Below are 23,821 nucleotides of genomic sequence, written 5' to 3'. Positions count from 1 at the left end.
ATCGGTTGTCAGGTGGTGGTGGGGAACAAACAGACACACATTGTATGTAGCTATATATATATATTTATATACATAAACACGAGTTTCTTTCAGTTTCCGTCTACTAAATCCACTCACAAAGCTTTGGTTGGTCCAAGGCTTTGGTAGAAGATACTTGCCCAACGTGCTTGTTGTTCTTTTTCTTTTAGTGGCAGGCAGCAGCATGAACTTGTCGTTATGAAGCTTGCTCAATAACCACGGAGTTTCAGGTTCATTCCTAGGGGAGAGCACTTTGAGCAAGTTTCTTCAGTCTCAAAGGATTTGTGAGATCATCAGACCAATCTAATAAAAGAAATGGTTTCTAATTTAGGCACAAAACCAGCAATTTTGAAGAGGTAGAGTAACTCAATAACACAAATCTCAGTTCTTATCTGGTGTTTTATCAATCCTTCAAAAAATGAAATGCTAAACTGGCTTTGGTAGGATTTGAACATGACATAAAGAGCCAGAAGAAATATCACATGGCATTGTATTTGATGCTCTAATGATTCTGTCAGCTCACCAACAATAATAATAATTATTTCAAATTTTGGCACAAGACCACTAATTTTAAAGGGAGGCATTAATTGACAACATCAACCCCAATACTTCACTAGTACTTATTTTATTGACCCTGAAGGGAAGAAAAGCAAAATTGACCTCAGAGGTATTTGAACTCAAAACATAAATAGCTGGAAGCAATACTGCTAAGCATTTTGTCCAGCATGTTAACAATTCTACCAGCTTGCCACTGAGGCTCGGCAATTTTAGTGGGAAGGGTTAGCCCAGCGTTTCTCAACCGTTTTTTACTTATTGCTCCTTTTGATTCCCAATTTATGCAGATGGACTCTCATAGCCGTTCAATGTTTAAAAAATTTTAGATTTTTATAATTAAATATTATTAGGAATTGTAGTAAACAAAATTGCTAAAATATTTTGTGTACTGTAGAAGTATAACCAATTTATTGCCGATATATTTTAACAACAAAATCTTATAGGGACCCTCAAGGGTCATATGGACCCTGGTTGAGAACCACTGGGTTAGTTGGTTATATTGGCTTAAGTTCTTACCGGTACTTGTTTTACTGATCACGAAAGGATGAAAGGCAAAGTTGACCTTGATGGGATTTGAACTCAGAATGTAATGAGTTGGAAGAAATGCTGCACAGGATTTTACTTGACATCCTAACAGTTCTGCTTGCTTGCTGCTGCTGCTACTACTACTACTGATAATGATATAATAATAATAATAATAATAATAATAATAATAATAATAATAATAATAATATTAATATTAATCATCCTTTCTACTAAAGGCACAAGGCCTGAAATTTCGGGGGAGAGGACAAGTTGGTTACATCGGCCCCAGTGTTTCACTGGCACTTAATTTATTGACCCCGAAAGGATAAAAGGATAAAAGGCATCTCCAAAAAAGATGAAAGCCGATTACACCAACCCCAGTGCTAAAAACTGGTGCTTATTTTATCAACCATGAAAGGACAAAATGCAAAGTCGACCTCAGTGTGATTTGAATATTTTAATGGAATTTGGTAGATGAAAAAGTATGAAAATTCATTGTAAAGGGTTATATAACTAGTGACCTTTACTAGGTTTCACATTTTGTTACTAAATAAGTGTTTCTTATACAAGAATCAAATCCACATCCTGGTTTTGGTTCTTGTTTGAAATCATTTCCTTTCATTAAACCACATCACAAATAAGCTGCCTTTACATTTTACAACTTTCCAACCCAAATGGCATTCGCTCAGGACAAACATAAATCTCCAATTTAATGACCCTTTATAGGTACACTGAAATACTTTTTCATAAAAAATTCTCATATAATCGTAATCTTCTCCATCTGAAAAGTATTTGTTGAAAATTTCATTAAAATTACACTTTTTTTCTGGAAGTTATGAGGAAACAAAGTCGACTTGTGTGAATTTTCTCAAACTCCCTTTCCTACTTTGAAATTTTTTTTTTCATAATAAATTCTGATCTTATCAGAATCAACACTACATGAGAGGTATTTGTAGAAAATTTCATAAAAAAATATCCATTTTTCTGAAAGCTATGAAGAAACAAAGTCAGCGTGTGTAGGAAGCGCAATTGTTATAGGTATGCCCAGTGGCGTACGGGGTCTAAAAATATTGGTTGCTAGGAGACTAAGGGGGTCCACCCGCAACTACAATGCTATCATTTTATTTTATTTATTTTTTTTTTTTTGAAAGTATTCTTTTCAACTATCTACAAACACAGCCACGCTGAAATAATTAATGCTTTCTTCCAGGAGTGAATAGAAAATTCTTAAACTTAAGGGGATGGGCCCCTTCGATACTAACATGGGCCCACTTGCCATCGGGTAAGTTGGCAATCTGGTCAGTCCGCCACTGGGTAAGCCTATATATCGATTTCATAATATTATTGTTGTTTATTCCCTGGGTTGTTATGATCACGCTGACCTACGATCAGCTGTCACCACATCTTTTGTTCAGTATTTTTAGTACTGCATTATCTGGAGTACGATCTGATTTGAAAGATGATTTCGCTACAATTTCTAGCAGGGCGAGAGACCGCATAGAGGTTTCATCGCTGGCTCACTGATTTGTTGCGGTAACTTACAATCAGAAAAGGTAACGAGAGTCTTGACAGTATTCATTTCAGAGAAAACACGGAAGACAGCTTTAACGAGTTTTGCATCCTACATAGCTGTTGTTTATACCCAAATCAGCTTTGAACGAACAGGTATCTATATGATCAACGGGACATTCCAGTGGTGACCATTCCGTCATTCCCTCGGGTATTTTGCAGCTATGACTACAGAATATTGACGTGTCCGCTTTTTCATGACGGTTGGGTATAATTTGGCAACGGTTTGGCTTCTATATAATGAGGAACTACAAAGAATTATCTCGGACGTTGACCCGTCTCCATTTAAGGAAGACAGCTTTAACGAGTTTTGCATCCTACATAGCTGTTGTTTATACCCAGATCAGCTTTGAACGAACAGGTATCTATGATCAACGGGACATTCCAGTGGTGACCATTCCGTCATTCCCTCGGGTATTTTGCAGCTATAACTACAGAATATTGACGTGTCCGCTTTTTCATGACGGTTGGGTATAATTTGGCAACGGTTTGGCTTCTATATAATGAGGAACTACAAAGAATTATCTCGGACGTTGACCCGTCTCCATTTAAGGGACCCCCACCTTTCTCTCTCGCTCTGTGGCAAATAAATAATTTACGAAAAAGGTTCACAGCACTAACACTTTTTTAGTGTAACGAGAATGTTAAATCAGGGGCCTGCATACATTATTATTATTATTATTATTATTATTGTTGTTGTTGTTATATAAGTTATTCACGAGAAGAGGAGGAGCAGTGCCAATGACCTTTATAGCAGTCCCTCTTGTCTAATATATTTACGACTGTGTTTGCACCACACTTCCTCTTTTTTGTGCCTGTGTTTTCTCTTATCACGGGTTATTGTTTATGTAGGCTCAAGTAGTCAGTGATGCAGTTATTTCTACCACATTGCTGAAGTTCTTTCTTTTATTTTCCTCACTGATCTAACGACAAGGGGGAGGAGGTGTACCTCAGTCACATGTAGCCATAACCATCAGGCAACGAGCCAACGTTAAGAGCCTCTCTGTAGTCGCTAGAAACAGCAGCTAAATCTCATTCATATCATGCCCTACCGTACAATGGCGGTGGGGAATGAAAGAACACATTGAATAATGAGGTCCTACATAGTATTACAACGACAAGATGGACTGCCTTTGATCGTTGGTATTTCAATTTGACTTTAAATGAGTGGAGCAAAACAATAACAACTACGAAACATGAGATGTCCATTAGCGCAAAAGGTAGGGTTAGTCTTGGTTGCTGGAACAATAACATCAGAGAAACACTGAAGAGAAAACATCACCAGCGATTGTTCTTTGCTTTACAAATACAAACATTCGCATGCATATTTCCCACCACCAAATCTTCGCTTTGTAATAAGAAAATATAACAATAATCACCATCATCTAAAAATAATCTTCATCATTATTATAAAAATATAAATAAACAAAACATTGTTATTATTATATTATTTCTTCTTGTTGAAGCATTTATTATTTTCTATATTTACAAAATAAAACAAGATGCGTGCAAGGGGAAAACGCAACACACATATGGGGGAGACGTAATGGAATATTATACGTTTGTAATAATCCTTTAGTTACTCTCGAAAATGAGATTCACATTAAAACATTTTGCGCACGATTCAGAGCTGACTAACGTAGAGAAAAGCTTGTAACTGTTCTACTCTAGTCACATACATACACACACACATACATGCATATGTACACATACGTACTCTTTCTCTCCCTTCGCCTCAAAGCAGCTGCTATAATATTGTGATGCTAACTTCAATAAATACATGTATGTGTAAGCGTGCACAGAAGCTATATTAACAGACGAAGCAAACAAGCACATACACACATATACGCACGCACGTGCGCACACACATGCATACGTACATGTACACGAACGTATACGCAAACAAACGGTATGTAGGTGCGCGCGTGTATACACATACGCAAAGATACATACATAGTAAGAAGATCAAGATAGGAGTAGAGGTAGGAGGAAATAGATTAGAGAGAGCAGAAGGAGGAGGGGAAGGGAGACTAAGAGTGAGAAAGAAAGTGCGAGCACGAGCGTATAGCAGTAGGATTTCTCCATTCATAGAAAATATTGTGTCCTCGCGTCATCTATCCGACTTCATGTTTTCTACAAGCTTACTACAGCTATGACTCTTAAAAAAGGTAAGTGATCCATTCTCAGAATTTAAAATCATAGGGTGCGAACTCTTGGAACAAATTCCTCAATTTGGAATGACCAAACTCAAACAAGGCTTTCCAGATAAATTCATTTTTTTCTTCACTCATTTTGTACTCTCATTGCAAATTTCGAGAAATACCAATTCTCAATTTTACCTTTTAGAGGAATTTCGATTTTGTTGCTTTCGTTCTTATTGAAGCTCTCTTTGTTTATGAAATGCCTTCGAAATGTAATTCTCTTCTTCAGAGATTTTATTAACAAGCATTAAGAAACCTTGTAATCAAACATTATAGATTTGCAGGTACTTTCTTATTCAATTTCGATTCCCCACTATGTACGTGTGCACATATAGAATAATATATATATGTCTGTTATTTGAGATATAGGTAAGAATTTTACCTAAAATACCAGCACTGAACATCTCCAAAACACGACAAGTGCGGTCACATGAACCCCATAGTCTTACATAAAAAAAAGGACGTGTTCGATAACGACAGTCTGGGTTCCCTATACGGAAAAAAAAAAACGATGAGATGGTCACGGATAGAAAGCATTTGATGATAGGTTTGCTCCGCTAGGACTAACCTACAGATACACAACAATGTGTTAATATTTATCTATCAATAGATAATATACTATCGCATATTAGCCTTTAAACACACACTAATACATGCGTACACACACACGTGGGTGTGTGTATATGTATGTATATATTATGATGTGTGTGTATATATATATATATATATATATATATATATATATATTATATACATATACACACGTGTCTAATATATGTATAAATAATCTGTATATATATGTGTTATATATATATAGTGCATATATATGCAGGTGCAATAGTGTATATATGCATACACACACACACACACACACACACACACACACATATATCATATGCAAGTTTATATAATAAGCATAAAACATCATCATCATCATATTCATTTTGCATCCATTTTCCATGCTGGTATAGGTAAAACAGATCATTGCTGCTTTCTTTGATTGGAGAACCATATTTTAGTTTGTTTCATTTTCGACCTGGTTTTTATAGTAGGATGCACTTCGTAACATCAACCAATTTGTTGTGTACAAGGAGTACGGGGTGCTCTTTTTCATGGCCTCAGTACTATAGAGGTTTACGCATCTTTGACAAGACTAAAAAGACCTTCCAGTGCCACACTGAGCTGAGTCTATTGGGTGTAGTTTATTATAGTGCCAGCACAGCTAGCAAGAGATGAATAAATGGTGAGAAACAATGATGGATGCGCATATGAAATGGTCAAAAGGAGTATAGGTAAAGCTAATGAGGTACACATACATCTAATGCGGTCCCTTACGCATGTCTACCTCAGAATGGATAACAGAGCTAGGGTGATAAGGGTGCGAGAAGGAGGTATAGATTGTTGGAGTGAGGGCCACATGCGTTGTTGGTATCCCCAAGTCACACTGGAAGTAATCTAGTACGAGCAGATCTCCGCTCCTATCCTTAGTCATACTAACCATTAAACATAGTAAAGTGAGAAGAGGAGAGAATGAGAAAAAGATGAGTAACAGGGGTATGAGTGATAAAGATAAGGTGTATGTTTATATATATGTGTAATTGGAGCCTGGTGTTGCCATCTGGTTTCACCAGTCCTCAGTCAAATCGTCCAACCCATGCTAGCATGGAAAGCGGACGTTAAACGATGATGATGATTGTCTTGTTTCAGTCATTGCACTTAGGCCATGCTGGAGCACCACCTTGAAGGTTTTTTTTTTAATTGATTAGATTGATTCCAATACTTATTTTAAGTCTGATATTAATTTTATCAATATATTTTTTGCTGTATTGTCAAACTATGAGGATGTAAATAAACCTACACTGGTTGTCAAATGGATCTATAAACTATATATATATATATATATATATATATTCTTTTATTCTATTACTTGTTTCAGTCATATGACTGTAGCCATGCTGGAGCACTGCCTTAAAGGGTTTTAGTCGAGGAAATTGACCTCAGGATTTATTCTTTGTAAATCTAGTACTTATTCTATCGGTCTCTTTTGCCAAATTGCTAAGTTACAGGGACATAAATACACCAACACCAGTTGTCAAGCGGTGATGTGGGGGGGGGGGGACAAATTCAGACATGCAGACACATACACAGATATACATATATATACATATATATACACAATGGGTTTCTTTCAGTTTCCATCTACTAAATCCACTCACAAGGCTTTGATTGGCCTGAGACTATGGTAGAAGACACTTGCCCAAGGTGCCACACAGTGGGACTGAACTCAGAACCATGTGGTTGGGAAGCAAGCTTCTTACCACACAACCACGCCTGCACCTATACATACAGCATGTATACATTTTGGTATCATCAAGAAAATGGCCTTACTCAGTATGCAGAAAAAGGAACAGGTAGAATCTCCATTTACTGTATCCAATATAAACAATGGACACATATGATGAGCAATGGAACCAGAAGCAGGCTAAAGTGAAGGCAAGTTTCATATGTGGTAGATGCACTGGTGCAAGACACATTAAGAGCACACTGAACATAGACTTTTTTTTTATATGCTAGGCTGCTTACTGGAAGTAGTCAGTAGTTTATGTTACATAAATGATATAAGTGAGGAAATGTATGTTAGGTAGTATAGAAGCTAGGGTAAGAACAGAGTGGAAAAAGTTCAGAGAGCTATTACCTCTGCTGGTAACAAAGTCTTCTCCCTCAGAGTGAGGGACAAATTGTATGACGCTTGCATTAGAACAGCATTGCTGCAGTGTGTGGGCATTAAATGTAAGGGAACCTGTGAAGGTGAGAAAGAATGAAGCAAGTATGCTTTGATATATGTGTAATGTTATTGTGCATAAACACCAGGACACATATGAGCTGAGAGAGAAACTGGGTATAAGGGGAATTGGATGTAATGTGTAAAACAGAAAGCTGTGCTGTGCATAGAAAGATGTTAGCATACAGAAGTGCTGAGCTCCCACGGTAAATGGAACCAGTGGAAGAGGAAGTCCAAGGAAGATTTGGAATAAAGTAATGAAGATTGATCTAGAGTCAGTAGTGTCACATGGTGTTTTTAAAGACTTGATTACCTACGGCAAAAACATACCTTCATATGAGGATAATATTGAGAAGCTGAGATATTTTCTACTCTGCAAAGCCTATAATCTGCTGCACTCTTACCTCCCCTTCCATCTTTTATCCACCCTTCTCACTCATAGAACTCCATGTCTCATCTCCAATACTTGTGCTAAGAGCACCATCCTTATCACCCTGACTTCCTCATCCATCATAGATTTATTTATAAAAGATTGCATCAGACTACCTTCATTCTGCTACCATATACACTATATCTTTGACCTGTATTACCAGTCATCACTCTTTTTCCTCTCTAAGCCATTTCTCTAGCAACACATCACATTGTCTTACTTTTAGCTTATCCTCCTCTAGTTCACCTCTGTTTCCACACGTCACTCCTTAACTCCATCTGAACTACTCTAGGCCACCTCTGCTGCCACATGTCACCTCTTACCTTTATCTCATCATCTACTCCTTAACTTTGTCCATTTCAGTTGATGTCAGTTACTCCCCTCCTGATTACACATCAAAGAATCCTGCTTTTGCATCATACTCCTGCTCCTTCCAGCCACCTATTCTTGCCCCTCTGATATCATCACTCTCTCTCCTAGTTTTTCTTGACCACATGGGTCAGTATGACTGTCCTGTTCTTTCTTTTGCATATTCTCTAAACTTACTCATGTTCTTCTCATCCATGTCTAGAAAGGGCATCCAAGCATTGAAACCAAGCTAAATGACATATATGAGCACCAGTTTATGGAAGCAGTGGCTCCCATTAACAGATGACTCAGACTGTGTTGACCCACCCAACACATGGAAAGGGAATGTACAGTGATATATATATATATGTGTGTGTGTATGTGTCACGCATATACATATACTTATATTTTGTATGTACTTATATATATATATGTGAAGGCACATGGCCTAGTTTTAGTTGAACAAATCAACTCCAGGACTTTTTTTTTAAGGCTAGTACTTATTCTGTCGGTCCATTATGCTGAACTGCTAAGTTATGAGGATGTGAACACACCAACACTGGTTGTCAAGCAGTGATGCGGGGACAAACACACACCCACATATATATATATATATATATACACAACAGGCTTTTTTCAGTTTCTGTCTACCAAATCCACTTGCAAGTCTTTAGTTGGCCTGAGGCGACAGTAGAAGCCACTTACCCAAGTTCAGAGCCATGTGGTTGGGAAGCAAGCTTCTTACCACACAGCCTCACTTGAGTCTGTCAAGGATCAGTTGACCAACACGTTGACATTTAACTCCTTTCTAGAATAATCTCCCCTGATGAAATATCCAATTAACCAGTTTCAATATGAAAATTTTTAATCAATTTAATTTAATTTCTTTGACTTAATTGGCTATGAAATGGCTGTAGGGATAAGAATTTCATATTACATTGATTTGAATATCTTTGAATAAACTGATGTCTATATGCCAATTTCTCCATTTTCTTCTTTTTCTCATTCATAAATAATACAATTACCTATAATCATTGACGAAACACTAACGTATTTAGTTTTTCACTGAACACTGTTTAAAATTATATATATCATCATCATTATTTAACGTCCGTTGACCATGCTGGTATGGGTTGGACAGTTTGACCAAGGCTGGTAAGCTGGAAGGCTGCATCAGGCTCCAGTCTGATTTGGTATGGTTTTCTGCAGTTGAATGCCCTTCCCAATGCCAACCATATATATATATATATATATATATATTTATATATATATATATATAGAGAGAGAGAGAGAGAGAGTCAATCCAAACAAGAACAAGCAAGAAAAAAACGTGAGGATGTAGAATAAGTACTGTGTTATTGGATGCTCAGGAAAGGAAAGAAAAGAAAGAGGATTTCAAGCAAAGAAGGGAAGATGGAAAAAGAAAATCGCCGTGACCATGCTGGGGCACTGCCTTTGAAAGGTTTAGTTGAACAAATCAACCCCAGTACGTTTATTTTTAAAGGTACTTTATTTTATCAGTTTCTTTTTGCTGAACTGACTATGTTACCGTACAAGGTTGTAAACAAAACCAACACCAGTTGTCAACAAGCAGTGGTGGGGGACAAACACAAACACGCATAGATATATGCACACACACACACACACACATATATGTATGTAGGCATGTATATATATGAGATAGGCTTCTTTCAGTTTCCGTCTACCAAGTCCAATCACAAAGCTTTACTCAGCCAAGGGCTATAGCAGAAGACACTTGCTTAAGGTGTCAGAGAAAGTGAGGGAAATGGAGAGGGACAGTTCAGTATCGGTAAAAACCATAGAAATCACTCATAATCCAGTGAGACATTGTTGTGTGTACTTTAGCTTCAGCAATTGTTGAAGAGGATCACTCTTCAACAGTCTCACATATTAATATAGAAAAAAAAAATACTAGAAAGTTATATATAGTTACAAGTGACAACCAAAGAACACTATATATGTGTTTGGGTGTGTATGTGTTTGTGTATCTGTGTACATACCCATATATATATATATATACATACATACATACATACATATTTATGTAAATGCACACACATAAATATAAATATATACATATAAATATTCACATAGCTATGTATGCGTGGGTGTGCAAGTTTATGTATATAATATATGTGTGTACATATATATGTATGTATATATATACATACATACATACAATATACACCATCATCTGTAATCCGTGCTAACATAGGTTTCACAGTTTGGCAGGATCTGATGTGTCCAAGGACTGTATTGTGCTCTAACGTCTATTTTGGTTTGGTTTGTATGGCTGAATGCCCTTCCTAATGTCGAACACTTTACAGTATGTATTGGGTGCTGTTTTTCATGCTACTTGCACTATTGAGATTGCCATGCAACCCACAGAACTCCAAACCCTGTTGTGGAGGTTCGGCTTTATGCTAGTGGATGAGGAGATTGAATGATAAAAAGGGGCTGTGCAGGCTCTTGTAGAGAATCTGCATGATTATTCACAACTAGTAGGGGAAGGGGAGAGAAAGAGAAAATGAACAGTAGGAGCTGCAAGAAATACAGGCAATGAGGTGCCTTGGTTACCCCACAAGGCACAAAGTGAGTTTAAGTATCAGTTTGCAAGATCATATGGGAAGGAGAATGAAGAAATGAAGAGGCAGACTATCAGAAGGGGTAGCATTGACGGGTGGATGAACAAGGAGCCATGAGTCAGAAGAGAGTAATAGGGTGGTGACAAGCAGCATTAGAAAGATCAGCATCAGATGGAGGACAAGAGAGAGGAATGACACAGTTGGTAGTCTGCAGGAGTCAGTGAGGGTGGAAAAGAGGTATGCCTAATGCATGGGTGGAGGTAGAAGGAGTTACTGTAACATGAGTGGAGAGCACAATACATAGTACTTCCAGAACTCTCTTTTGCTGATGAGGGTAGGTCTTTTTGAAAATCTCATATTGCCAGAGATCTGGGTCCTTTATCATTTCCTCCATCAGGCTCAGAGTCCTGAGGTCAGCCTTAGCCACTTCATCCCAAGTTACAACTTTCTTCACCTATACTGGTACAATTTTCTTTCTTGCACACAACATCTGATTCTTCTTATGCCCAGTTTTTCACTCAGCACCTTTGTACTAATTCTTTCATGTACACTCATGCTGCACATCCAATGAAGCATACTTACTTCATTTCTTTCCAGTCTTCTCAGGTCCTCTGCATTCAAAGCCCATGTTTCATACCATCCAGCTTTGCAGTTTTAACACTAGCACCATAGAATTCACTGTTATCAGTGGTAGTAGCTCCCTGAACTTTCTCCTATCAGTTCTCACTTTAGCTACTTTACTTTCAGAACAATCACTTCTCTTGCTAATTACATCCCCTTGGTAACAAAAGTTATCAACTATTTCTAGTGAGCCATGTAAGCATTTAAGAGAATCAGTTTCTGATGTGCTTGTATGAACTGTTCTGGTGCAGTTATTGCATATGAAACTTACATTTTTGGATAGTCTGCCAGTAATTCCACTAAATCTCTTGTGCGTCTATAACTTACACCTGGAGCAGTATATAGAGTTTATACTTATTTGTTTTTGGCATCTCAAGTAAAGCCATTTCCCTGAAGGTACCAGGGTTTTGCCTTCTTTCCTACTTACAGAAACCTTTGTCTTTGCTAGGTTTACCTTACGGTCTCTCAATATCAGGTTTAGCTTCCAAACAACACACACACATATATATGTGATGGGCTTCTTTTTCAATTTCCACCTTCCAAATCCACTCACAAGGCTTTGGTCAACATAGGGCTTTAATTGAAGATAATTGTTGCCATGCAGTTGGATTGAACCTGAGACCACAAGGTTGGGAAGCAAACTTTTTGGTCACACATTCTGTGGCTTAGTGGTTAGGGTATTCAGCAAACGATCATAAGGTTGTGAGTTCAATTCCCAGCAACACATTCTGTTTTTGAGCAAGACACTTTATTTCACATTGCTCCAGTCCACTCAGCTGGAAAAATGAGCAGTACCTGTATTTCAAAGGGCCAGCTTTGTCATGTTCTGTGTCATGTTGAATCTCCTTGAGAACTAACTACATTAAGAGTTACGTGCCTGTGGAGTGCTCAGCCACTTGCACGTTAATTTCATGATCAGATCAAGTGGAACCCTCGTTGTAACTGCCAGTTGTGAGTATAGACATACATGTATGTGTGTGTGTATATACATATAAACTTTTACAAGCAAGGTTGACAGTTACTTTGAAGTTTTGGTTTACTTACCTGCATCAAAGAATCTGGTGAAAGCGTGCAAGCTGAAACTTTGAAGTCTCTGCTGACCTTTTCCTTTTAACAATGACAATAAACTTTGCATGTGACAGATGCACAGGAGCAATAAATGCTAAAGATACACAAGAAGCAGATTCTCTCGAATACCCAAAAAGATCCTTACAGGTCTTAGAAAGGTTCTGTTACCTTGGAGACTTAATTAGCTGTGGAAGAGGATGTTCTAAAAGTACAGTCACTGGAATAAGAACAGGTTGCAGAAAGTTCAGAGAGCTATTACCTCTGTTAGTAACAAAAGGTTTCTCACTTTTGGTGATAGGAAATTCATCCAACTGTACAAACCAAGCCAAAAAGGAAATGTGCAAGTGTGGGGTTGTCCTCTGTTCTGTCTAGGAGGGTAGTAACTACAAACGAGAATGTTGTCATAGGTTCAGTCCCACTACACAGCACCTAATCTATCTACCTTCCTTTATGTGTGTATGCACATGTATAATATATATATATATATATATATATATATATATATATTTTAAAGAGCTTCTACTCAGTTTCCATCCACCAAATTTCACTATTTTATTCATAGGGTCTTGATTAACCTGAGATCATAGAAGAATATACTAGTTGATGATGATGCACACTGAGACCAAACCCCAGACTACTTGAATACATCCAAACCTGTGTGTGTATGTGTGTGTGGTTGGTGTTAGGAATGGCATCTAGCCATAAAAACCATGCCAAATGCAAATAGTAGAGCTTGGTGCAGTTTTCTAACGTGCCAGCTTCTATTAAATCATCCAACTCATGCTAACATGGAAAACATACGTTAAATGATGACAATGGAGAGGAATATATAGATATAATTGGCATGGTTATGTGAAAAGAAATTTGGTTCCCAACCATATGGTTTTGGGTTTGGTCACACTGTGTGGAACCTTGGGCAAGTGTTTTCTACAATAAACCATGGGCTGACCACAATTTTGTTTAGTGGATTTGGTAGACAAAAATTGAAAGTAGCCTGTTTGTGTGTGAGTATTTATGTGTATCACTGTCTCTTTGCTTTGACTTTGTTTGATAGCTGTAAACGAGTGTCACCACTATGCAAATTGTGTACTTTGTTCCCGATCGTCCTTGAAAACATGTCAGGGGATATGGGGAAATATTACCTTATTTGGAAACAGGCGAGGAATAGTGACAGGAAGGCCCTCTGGCCATAGAAAAATCCGCTCGTATGTATATAATATATATATATACTTGTAAAATTCATAGAATATATGAGTATCTGTGCACATGTGTGTGTGTAAATATATATATATATATATATATATATATATATGTATGTATATCTATATACATGTGCATGTATATATATATGTATAAATATGCTTTTCCGCATGGTTTCTCTATCTCTACACACGTTATCAAATGTCAATCCTTCCCATTGTCTTTGGTCGGTTAATTGTCAAATTGGCTAGAATCCCCACCTCTCTCTCACGATTTTGAATTCTGTCACGTTCTATCTCCATTCCCAGCATACATATTCTGTCAATCTTTTAGGGATGGCTTGAAATCACTTTAATGAACGACGAGCAAAATCAACTCCTGTTGGAGTGGGACTTCGGATATTATGATTAATTTCAAAGTTTGACACAAGGCCGGTAATTTCGGGAGGAGGGGATACGTCGATTACATCAACCCCAGTGTTCAACTGGCACTTATTATTTTATCGACCTCGAAAGGATGAAAAGCAAAGTTGACTTTGGCGAAATTTGAATTCAGAACGTACAGACGGAAGAAATGCTGCTTAGCATTTTGTTTGGCATGCTAACGCTTCTGCCAACCGGCCTGTTGATGTTAACAATGGTATGGCATAACTACAGATTAGTGCCCCTTGACGACTTTTGTTTCCTCACACCTTTCTTAATAAATGCATAATTAAGTGAAATTTCACTGAGATACGTTTTTAAGTTGTACAGGACGATTATATTGAAGAAAGTTTTTATTTATTGGGAGGGAGATTTCATTTTTATTCAGAAACTGACATTATTCTGATCGATATTATTCAGTATCAATTTGTAATTGGAAGACACGCCCAAAAAAAAAAAAATTTCCTTATTTACACAATACAAATCGAAAGTATTTAGTAATAGCACTTTCGATTTGTAACACAATTCAGTCGAGGTAAATTATGATCAGTGCAAATAATCATGAACAAGTTATTAAGTGGTTAAAATGGTATAGATATCTTTTCTCAAAAAAACAAAAAACAAAAAAAAAAAACATCACCGTACATCTAAAACGTATCTGCAAAATTTAATGAAAAAATATGCGTTATAAAGGAAGTTATGAGGATGTAAAATCGGATATGAAGTGGACATGAAACCGTAGTTATATCATATTTATACTAATTTTATTTGTAGTAATTATTAGAACTTTTTTTTTTAATTATAATGAATCATTATAATTCATCACAAAGCTCACGCATACAATTACAGTTAACGTTAAACAATGGGTCTAGAATACATGTGGAGCTTCACAGTTACATATATGAAAGGAGGGTAGAGAAGTTATACAACGGGTTAAAAGTTTTGTAATATAACATAAAAATGAATAGAAATTTAAATAAAAAAATCAAATTAATGACTAAAACACGATAACATTAAAAAAATAAATAGGCCATCTAAATTGAGTCACAGCACCCTCCCATTCTCCGATCATCGTCCGTCTCATCATAGGTCGGCGAGTAAAAAAAAAAGGTCCACGTGTAGATTGTTGTTTACAACAGAATTTGCAAAGCATGAAAAATAACTCTGACGAGCAGCCTAGCCTGTCTCTGAAGTTTTACTAAATGTTTCTGTAATTCGTTGAGCTCACCCACTGTTTTGGTTACTTTCTATGTCGCGCACAATAGAAACCCTATCAGTTGCGTCGGGCCCTCGACTGCGCGGGTGCGCGTTGGGGACCACTCTTGTTTAGTAGTACCTAGTTTTAGTTGCCTTACACTTAGGACGCTTTTATTTCTATTATTAGCCACAAAAGCCCAAGACTGTACGTCAGTCAAATAAACGAACAAAAATCAAGCAACGAGGAACAACAAAAGGCTTTATAATGTTAAGAGATACACGTTATATTTCCGAAGGGAGTCGATTAATAATACTTCCAATATGTGACTTATTTTATTGAACATCGACAACAACGAAAGGTAAATTCAAATCCTTGTGTAATGAAAACAATAGTGACGATTACCGTAAGACTGCATTAAAATAGGACATGCTAGTTGGATATGATTTATGGGTCTGGAGACATACATGTTGCAAGATGGGGTAGGGTTAATATTACACAACAGCTGGAATTAAAATTGATGTTAACTCTGCTACAAGTATACAAAAAGGTTATTACGCACATAAACAAGAATACAAACACAGGTGTGTATGTGTCTATATATATATATGTGTGTGTGTGGGGGGGGGGGGTGCATGATAACCTTTTTTATGCTTGTGGCGGAGTTAACATCTATTTTAATTCTGCTGTCTAATATTAACCGTATCCCGTTTTGGTATCCAGACCCACAAATCGTTTCCAACTAGCATGCTTTATTTTGTGTGTATGTGTGTGTTATGTATGTATATTATACTGAATAATGTCAGAGTTTCCGAGTAAAAAAAAAAAAATCCCCTTTCCCACAAAATAAAAACTTTCATCAATATAATCGTCCTGTACAACTTAAAAAACATATTTCTGCAAAATTTCACAAGAAAATGCATTATTAAGAAAGGTGTGAGGAAACAAATTCGGCAGGGGGCACCAATCTTCTGTAGTTATGCCATACCATTGTTTAATATTAACAATATTCTGAGCCTCAATTCAACTGGAGTTGATTTTGTTCATCGTTCACTGAAGTGATTTCAAGCTATCCCAGATAACTGGGATTATACATAAGTTAAGACAGAATCAGTAAAGTGCTAGACTAAATAAATACATTACCACATTTAACTCTCTTAACATTTCGTGATCAAATCACCTCGAGGTTGGCTTTGCATTTCATTTTCCTGGGGTCCGATAAAATAAAAATACTTGTCAGGTCAATGAATTTAGTTACATTTCTCGTCTGAGTTGCAAAAAATCATTATTACATTCTTCTGGGTACGATAAAAAATAAAGTACCAGTTGAGGACTGGGAAGAGGAAGGTACGATTTAATTTCCAATTTAAATCGTACCTCCCAAAATGCGTGGTTTTGAACCTCGGTGACAGGTTGGCAGAATTGTTAGCACATTGGATCAAATGCTTCGCAGCATTTCTTCCGACTCCTTATGTTCTGAGTTCAAATTCCGCCGAAGTCGACTTTGTCTTTCATCCTTTCTGGATCGATAAAATAAAGTACCAGTCAAGTAATGGAGTTGCTGTAATCGACTAACCCTCTCCTTTCAAAATTGCTGATCTTGTGCCAAAATGAGAAAGAATTATTATTACTATTGGCAGAATTGATAAAGTGGCGGAGAAAATGCGTTGCAGTGTTGTTTACCTTTACCATGCGCAGGTTGACATTGTTCTTCATTCCTTTAGGGTCGATAAAGTGAGTACTGTGGCCTCATATTTGACGCCGTGTGTCTCAATATCACATCCTTTGTTTTTGGTGTGTCACAAAGTTAGTGATACGCTCAAGGTCAGCTTTGATCGAACAGCCCTAAGATGGAAAGTGTTCCAACTGTATCCTCCATCTCTTTCTGTCTATGAGGACTAATTTGTTCAATAAAAATCTTTTATTTAATATAGTAGGATGGTACGATTTGTTGGAGCTTTGGTTATTATTTCTAGTATTCGAGCGACCACGAAGATGCTCCCTCGTTCAGGTAAGCTGGGATTGTATGTGATGGTGGTGGTGCTCAAATAACTATATATGGTTGGACTTCTAACAGAGGAGACTGTGAAGGGGACTCGGAAGCCTAACTCCTGCTTTAGCAGATAAAAATGGCCTTAAAACTCTTGTGTTGTTTCTTGCCCTATATTCATTTTTAAAAATTTATATTATATAATATACATGTTTACAGTTTTCTATTTATTAATATCATTATTGTTGATATGGTACAAATTCCGTCGAAGTTGACTTTGCCGTTCATCTTTTTCGAGGTTGATAGAATCGGTACCAGTTAAATGTACTAGGTTTGATGTAATCGACCGGACTACTCCGCCCCCAAATCAGGCCTTGAGCTTGTTGTAGAAGGGATTATTGTTGACTTTGCTTGTCTACTACTACTGCTGCTGTTGCCGCCGCCGCCACCCCCACCACTACACCCCCCTCCACACACACCTACAGATGTATGTTCAAATCACAAGACAAATCAGAGTCAGAACTGAAATAAATCTGAATGTTATAAAGCCTCGCTGTAAGATTAAATAAGAATGTGAACGCATTCTTTTTATTCTTTTGATGTGCAAGAGAAAGAGAAAAAAAAAGGAGGTAGTTTCCTGACTGAAAGTTTTATAGTTGTTGAACGCTCCTCGGAGAAAACGTGCCCAGCTTCCTTTCCTATTCTATATGATAGATCATGTATATATGTATGCATACGTGTTTAAACACACATGCCAACTCGCCACCTTTGACCTACTTATAATAATAATTATTATAATTTCAAATTTTTGTCACAAGGGCAGCTTTGGGCGAGGTTGGGATGAGTCGATTACTGGTACTTATTTTATCAACTTCGAAAGGATGAAGAGCAAAGTCGACCTCAGCGGAATTTGAACTCAAAACGTAGCTACGAGTGAAATACTGCTAAGCATTTCGTCCAGCGTGCTAACGATTCTGCCAGTTCGCCGCCTTTAATAATAATAACAATGGTTCCTTTATTTTCTATGGGTCCATCACGTGGAGACAGTACACGAACGAATTAGTAAAACAAGCAATGGCATGTATGTCTGCATGTATATTCGTCCGTCCATCCATTCCTCTGTTTGTCTGTCTGTCTTGATAGAGACATGAACATATAAATGTTTGATTTTTATGTTCAGTTACAATATAAATTTTTTACATTGATTTGATAGGTTATTCTACACTTTTCTAGAGTACAAATTTATTCTAAAAGAATATTATTGGCAGTGACCTCGAATCGAAGACCTTCGATGGCTTAACTGGCCAATACTTAATTTTGTCTAGCGGATCTTTTCAATCTGAGTCACAGATTTTTCTATTAACTTTTTTTTTAACATTCAACCAATATCCGAAGTTTCAAACTGTTTAGTTAAAAAGGATTAATTAAAAAAATCTGTGACTGAGATTGAAAAGATCCTATCTAGCTGTAAATATATACCAGGTTGGTACTGAAAAGTTCCTTGTTTGGATATAAAGAAATATAGGCGGATCAGTTAATTATGATTTTAATTCAATATATTCCCCTCGCAGATTCATACACATATTGGAGCGGTCCTTCAGTTTTTCGAAGCCCTGTATTAGAACTCAGAAGGTTGGGCCTCAACTAGGCCTTTCGCGGCACCCTTAAAGCCAGGAACTTTTCAGCACCCCCTCATATATATATTCACACATATAGTTAAATAAAATTGTTTTAGATAATCTCGGAAGTTACTCAAGAGCTAAGAATTTCGTACTGTGGCAAGTACCCAAGCACGAAATAAGTGCTCATGCACGAAACTTGCTGATATAATAAGATCTCAGTTGTTTACTGCTACTGGGATACAAGCTGAGACTTGATCAAGCCCAGCTGGGTCAACTGGGTGAGGGAGTCTGATGTTGAAAGACCCAAAGCCCCACTGGGACCCCCAGAAACATCACTGACGATGCATCCCATAGTATACGCAGCATGGTTGCATCAACAGAGGTAGGCAGACAAGCAGACAGACAGACAGACACGTCAGTGCTTGTAGTCATTCGTTCATGCATTGTCTCCACGTGGTGGGAGCCTTTAGAAAACGAAGTAACCGTTATTATTTTTATTATTAATATCATTATTCATATTAGTATTATATTGAAATAGGTTGTATAATGAGATCATTATTGCTATTATCGTTCTGATTTGTAAGTAAACATTTATCGCGGCTGTAAGCCTATGTCAATGTTTGACAAGTTACTTTATATTGATAACGTTGTTGTTATACGCCTACGCTTACCGACAGTGCCTTGTGCGTTGTCGCTCATTCTGCTAGAGATAGCAGTCAGATCTCACTCAAATCATGCTGTAATGTAGTACGAAAGGAAGTACATATTACACAGTGTAGTCCCATATATATATAAAACACGTACAATGCAATTACACTTCCGCCATGCGCGCACACACAATTTGCACACCTTTTACTGTTTACTTGTTTCAATCATTGGACTGCTATTTGTTGCTCGGTGAAGATTTGTGAGATATTCTAAATATTCTCCATCTGATATTCTTTAGGTGCATAGATGCACACACTTGGGTGTACATCAACAGCTCAACCACATATTTACAAGAACCGGGAACTCTCTTAACTCAAAAAATCTTGCTGTTTTGTTAGTGATCGGCTTGATCTCTCTCAAGAACTTAAAATAAAACTAAAAAAAAAAAACAATACATACGTGGATACAAGCATGTATGAGACTCTTTTTCAGTTTCCGTCTACCAAGACTACTCACAAAGCTTTGGACGGCCTGAGACTATCGTAGAAGACACTTGTCCTAGTGTCATGCAGTGGGACTGAATCCGAAACCATGTGGTTGGGAAGCAAACTTCTTGCCATGCAGCACTCTTGCGCCTGCACACACACACACACACACATTGAATGTATGTGTGTGTAATGAATATACAGCCTTATAATGTCTTTTATATCTTTTTCCCATGCTGATATCGGATTGCATGGGGGCTATTGAGACAGATTTGTCTGACTGGAACTTGTTGCTGTCATTCACATTTAATTCCACTGGTCTTCAAACACAGCAAACCCACCGACAAGTTGTTTGTGAGAGACCTGAGCACTGAAACTGTTTTCATTCAGAGATGACCGTATGAAGACATGCAGAAATACATATGCGCACATACTACGGGCTTCCATGCAGTTTCTTGTCTATCAAATTTCACAAGGCATCAGTTGACCGAGATTGTTGTAGAAAGTACTTATCCAAAGTCCTATAGCTTTATATATATGTATATATATATATATTCTTTATTTGTGTATTAAGGATACCATCAGTTTCATGTTAATGAAAACCGACAATTTCGATATCGTGACTTTCCGTGTTTTAATCCAAAATGGATACGAACACTGATGTTCCATGTGATAAGCTTGATAATTGTTGATGTATTCCTTGACATGAAACCAATGGTAGCCTTAATACACGAATAGAGAATCTTTATCCACTAATGCAGAGTGGAGCACTCATTCTCGTTGTTCAATATATATATAAATATATGACATGAAGAGCATATTACGAAACGTTATACAACATATGCAATAGTTAGTAATATATATATATATATGTATGACCAACTATTGCAAATGTTGTATAACGCTTCGTAATATTCTCTTCATGTCACACTTGCTATACATCTATACCTCCCTCCACGCACATATAAACACAGAAAACGTAGTCAGTATTAATGCTTTATATAATTGTACACGTGTTTCGTGAGATTGACAGACGTCAAACATGTGAACATGAAAGCCAGTTACATGAACAAATGCTGCTATTCCCATTCATCGGTATTACTCCGCAAAAGTACCAGCTTTACGTATTTTTGCTGAATGATGCCGGTGACTGGAAATGGGTGCATTTGTTCTCGTAACTGGCTTTTTATGTTTGTGATTGATGCTTGCAAGTCTCAAGAAACACGTGTACATTATACAGTGTTAATACTATCTACGTTTTCTACATACAGTCAGATACACCGCCCACCTGGTGATTTTCTACTGCACGTTATACTTAGTCTGTTGGTTGTGAGTTGAGGGAGATTTAACGGTTATAATTAGCAGCTTGTGTTCACTTACAGAGCACTTCCCTCATTTGATAGCATATAAGATGCACATTTTTTCTCAAAAAAAAAAAAGTTTTAAAATAATCACCATCGTCTTATATGCGAAGTTTGGCTTATATTACATGCTTTAATGCTCTAAAAACTTTTCTTTCCTGAATATGCGCTGCTGAAATTGGGGTGCGCCAAATATGCCTACGCGTCCTTTATGCCATCAAATACGATAAACTTTGTCGTTGTCTATCGGACCAGGCACAGTCGAAAAAATCTATGATGAAATAAGTTTTAGATGTGAGGATCTTATCGTTTGTATTTCAGGAACGATATAGTTAAATATAGCTTAAATTTATAACAGAAGGGTGTGATTCGTATGAGTTTTGGCTGTTAATTACATGAAGCTGAAAGACCATGTGTAAGTTACCTCTTGAACACAATTATCAACGAAAATTTCTCTTGATCTCTCTCAATCTATCTTCTCCCTCCTTGTGACACACACTTTCCATTTATTTCATATCTTCGGAATAGACGATTGAATTAACATGCTAGAAGTCCATTACTTTTGTGGAGCAGTGTCTTTAGTGTCCACGTGAATTTCTTCTACTCAGAGACCAAGGATATTCTAGAAGGTGGATGGTCTGGAAAAGAAGGATTGGGTATAGTGGTTCATGTTTGGGAAAGGGTGATGGTGGACGCAACAAGGGTGACAAGCGGTGCAAAGACAAGAGGGCAAGGCTGCTTGAGTGAGAGAAGTACGAAACCAGCCAGCCAGCCAGATCTGAGGCCATTATAGTTGTGATACAAAGAAGAGACAGCAAACCTGTGGACCAAAGGCTGGAGTGTATTCAGGATATATATATATATATATATATATATATATATATATATATATATATATATATATATATATATATATATATATATATATATATATATATATATATATATATATATATAAAAGTTAATTGAGATTCGGGGTGAAAACCTTGTAGAATGCTGTGCAAAGCTCGTCCTCAGTTTTGTCTATAAAGTGCTTCAGATGACACATCACTTTGGGTATACATTATCAGACTGAGTGAAATGACAAGAAGATGTAACTAAGATCTTATTCAAACAATCACCTGAAGAGGCGTATTCCACACATTGATAATGATTGCACAACATCTGACCTATGTACTACAGGCGTAGTACATAATGTTTAGTATAGGATGTGAATTCAGAGAATCGTGTGGTTATCACAAGAAACTCTTCTTACGGAGTCGGCTAACAGTCCACATAGTAATCCCATACAGAGAAGTATAATGTAGAGTGACCATGTAACTGGAAATCCAGAAGTTCCGATTGATAAAATTATTTCCTGAGGAGGATATAAAACCGTAAAGTCAAGAGGTATGAGAGGTGAAATTGATACAAGAAGGTTGCGAAACAGCCGTAACCCTATAGAAATTACGTAGTTAAATAAATAAGTATATATTCACTCATACGTCCTGATCCTATGGTGTTATATATGCATATATATATATATATATATATATATATATATATATATAATGTGTGTGTGTGTGTATATGTATATATGTATGTATGTATGTATTTGTACACATGCACACATACACAAGCACGCACACACGCACACACACACACACAATCTCGTCGAAGTCAAGTTTTGCCTCTCAACCTTTCATTGGTCGATTAAAGGAAGTACCCATCAAATACTGACCTTGCGCCTTTCTCTCCCCCCTCTTCCTCTCTCGCGCTATATATATGTGTGTATATTGATCTTACCTTAACAATACAGTAAACTATGTGTGTGTATATATATATATATATATATATAAACACGCGCGCACGTGTGTATGAATGGTTAGACACACATGCGTGCATGTGAATACTCGAACATACATGCATGCAAGCACCTACATATGCTTACTTACATACATATACAATATAAATTTATCTGAAGGAGAGAAATGAGTTTAAATGCAGTAATTGGAAAAGTTCAATGCCCTGCAGTGACTAGTAGTTTCATCCTGGGTGCAGTTAAATGTACTCTCTCTTTCTCTCTATGTATGCATGTATATATATATATATATATATATATATATATATATATATATATATATATATATATGGAGAGAGAGAGAGATTTGGCTGCACATTTCAAAATTTCTAATA

The 23,821-nt window shown here is 36.9% G+C and overlaps 1 protein-coding gene across 1 annotated transcript in view; it reads left to right on the top strand.

Annotated features, from left to right (window-relative positions):
- The first annotated feature begins 4,750 nt into the window (after positions 1 to 4,750).
- The window catches only part of LOC106878814 (polyamine-transporting ATPase 13A3), a 164,873-nt gene continuing 145,802 nt past the window's right edge, over positions 4,751 to 23,821 (top strand). The window contains exon 1 of the mRNA XM_089357562.1: positions 4,751 to 4,835. Coding sequence (XP_089213688.1) covers positions 4,820 to 4,835 — 16 coding nt within the window. The 5' untranslated portion in view covers positions 4,751 to 4,819. The remainder of the gene's footprint in view (positions 4,836 to 23,821) is intronic.

The sequence above is a fragment of the Octopus bimaculoides genome, chromosome 9 (genome assembly GCF_046866305.1).
Source record: "Octopus bimaculoides isolate indiv1 chromosome 9, ASM4686630v1, whole genome shotgun sequence".
In the NCBI taxonomy this organism is placed as follows: domain Eukaryota; kingdom Metazoa; phylum Mollusca; class Cephalopoda; order Octopoda; family Octopodidae; genus Octopus; species Octopus bimaculoides.
Note: the sequence above shows the minus strand (reverse complement) of the source record. Positions and strands in the feature narration are given on the sequence as shown.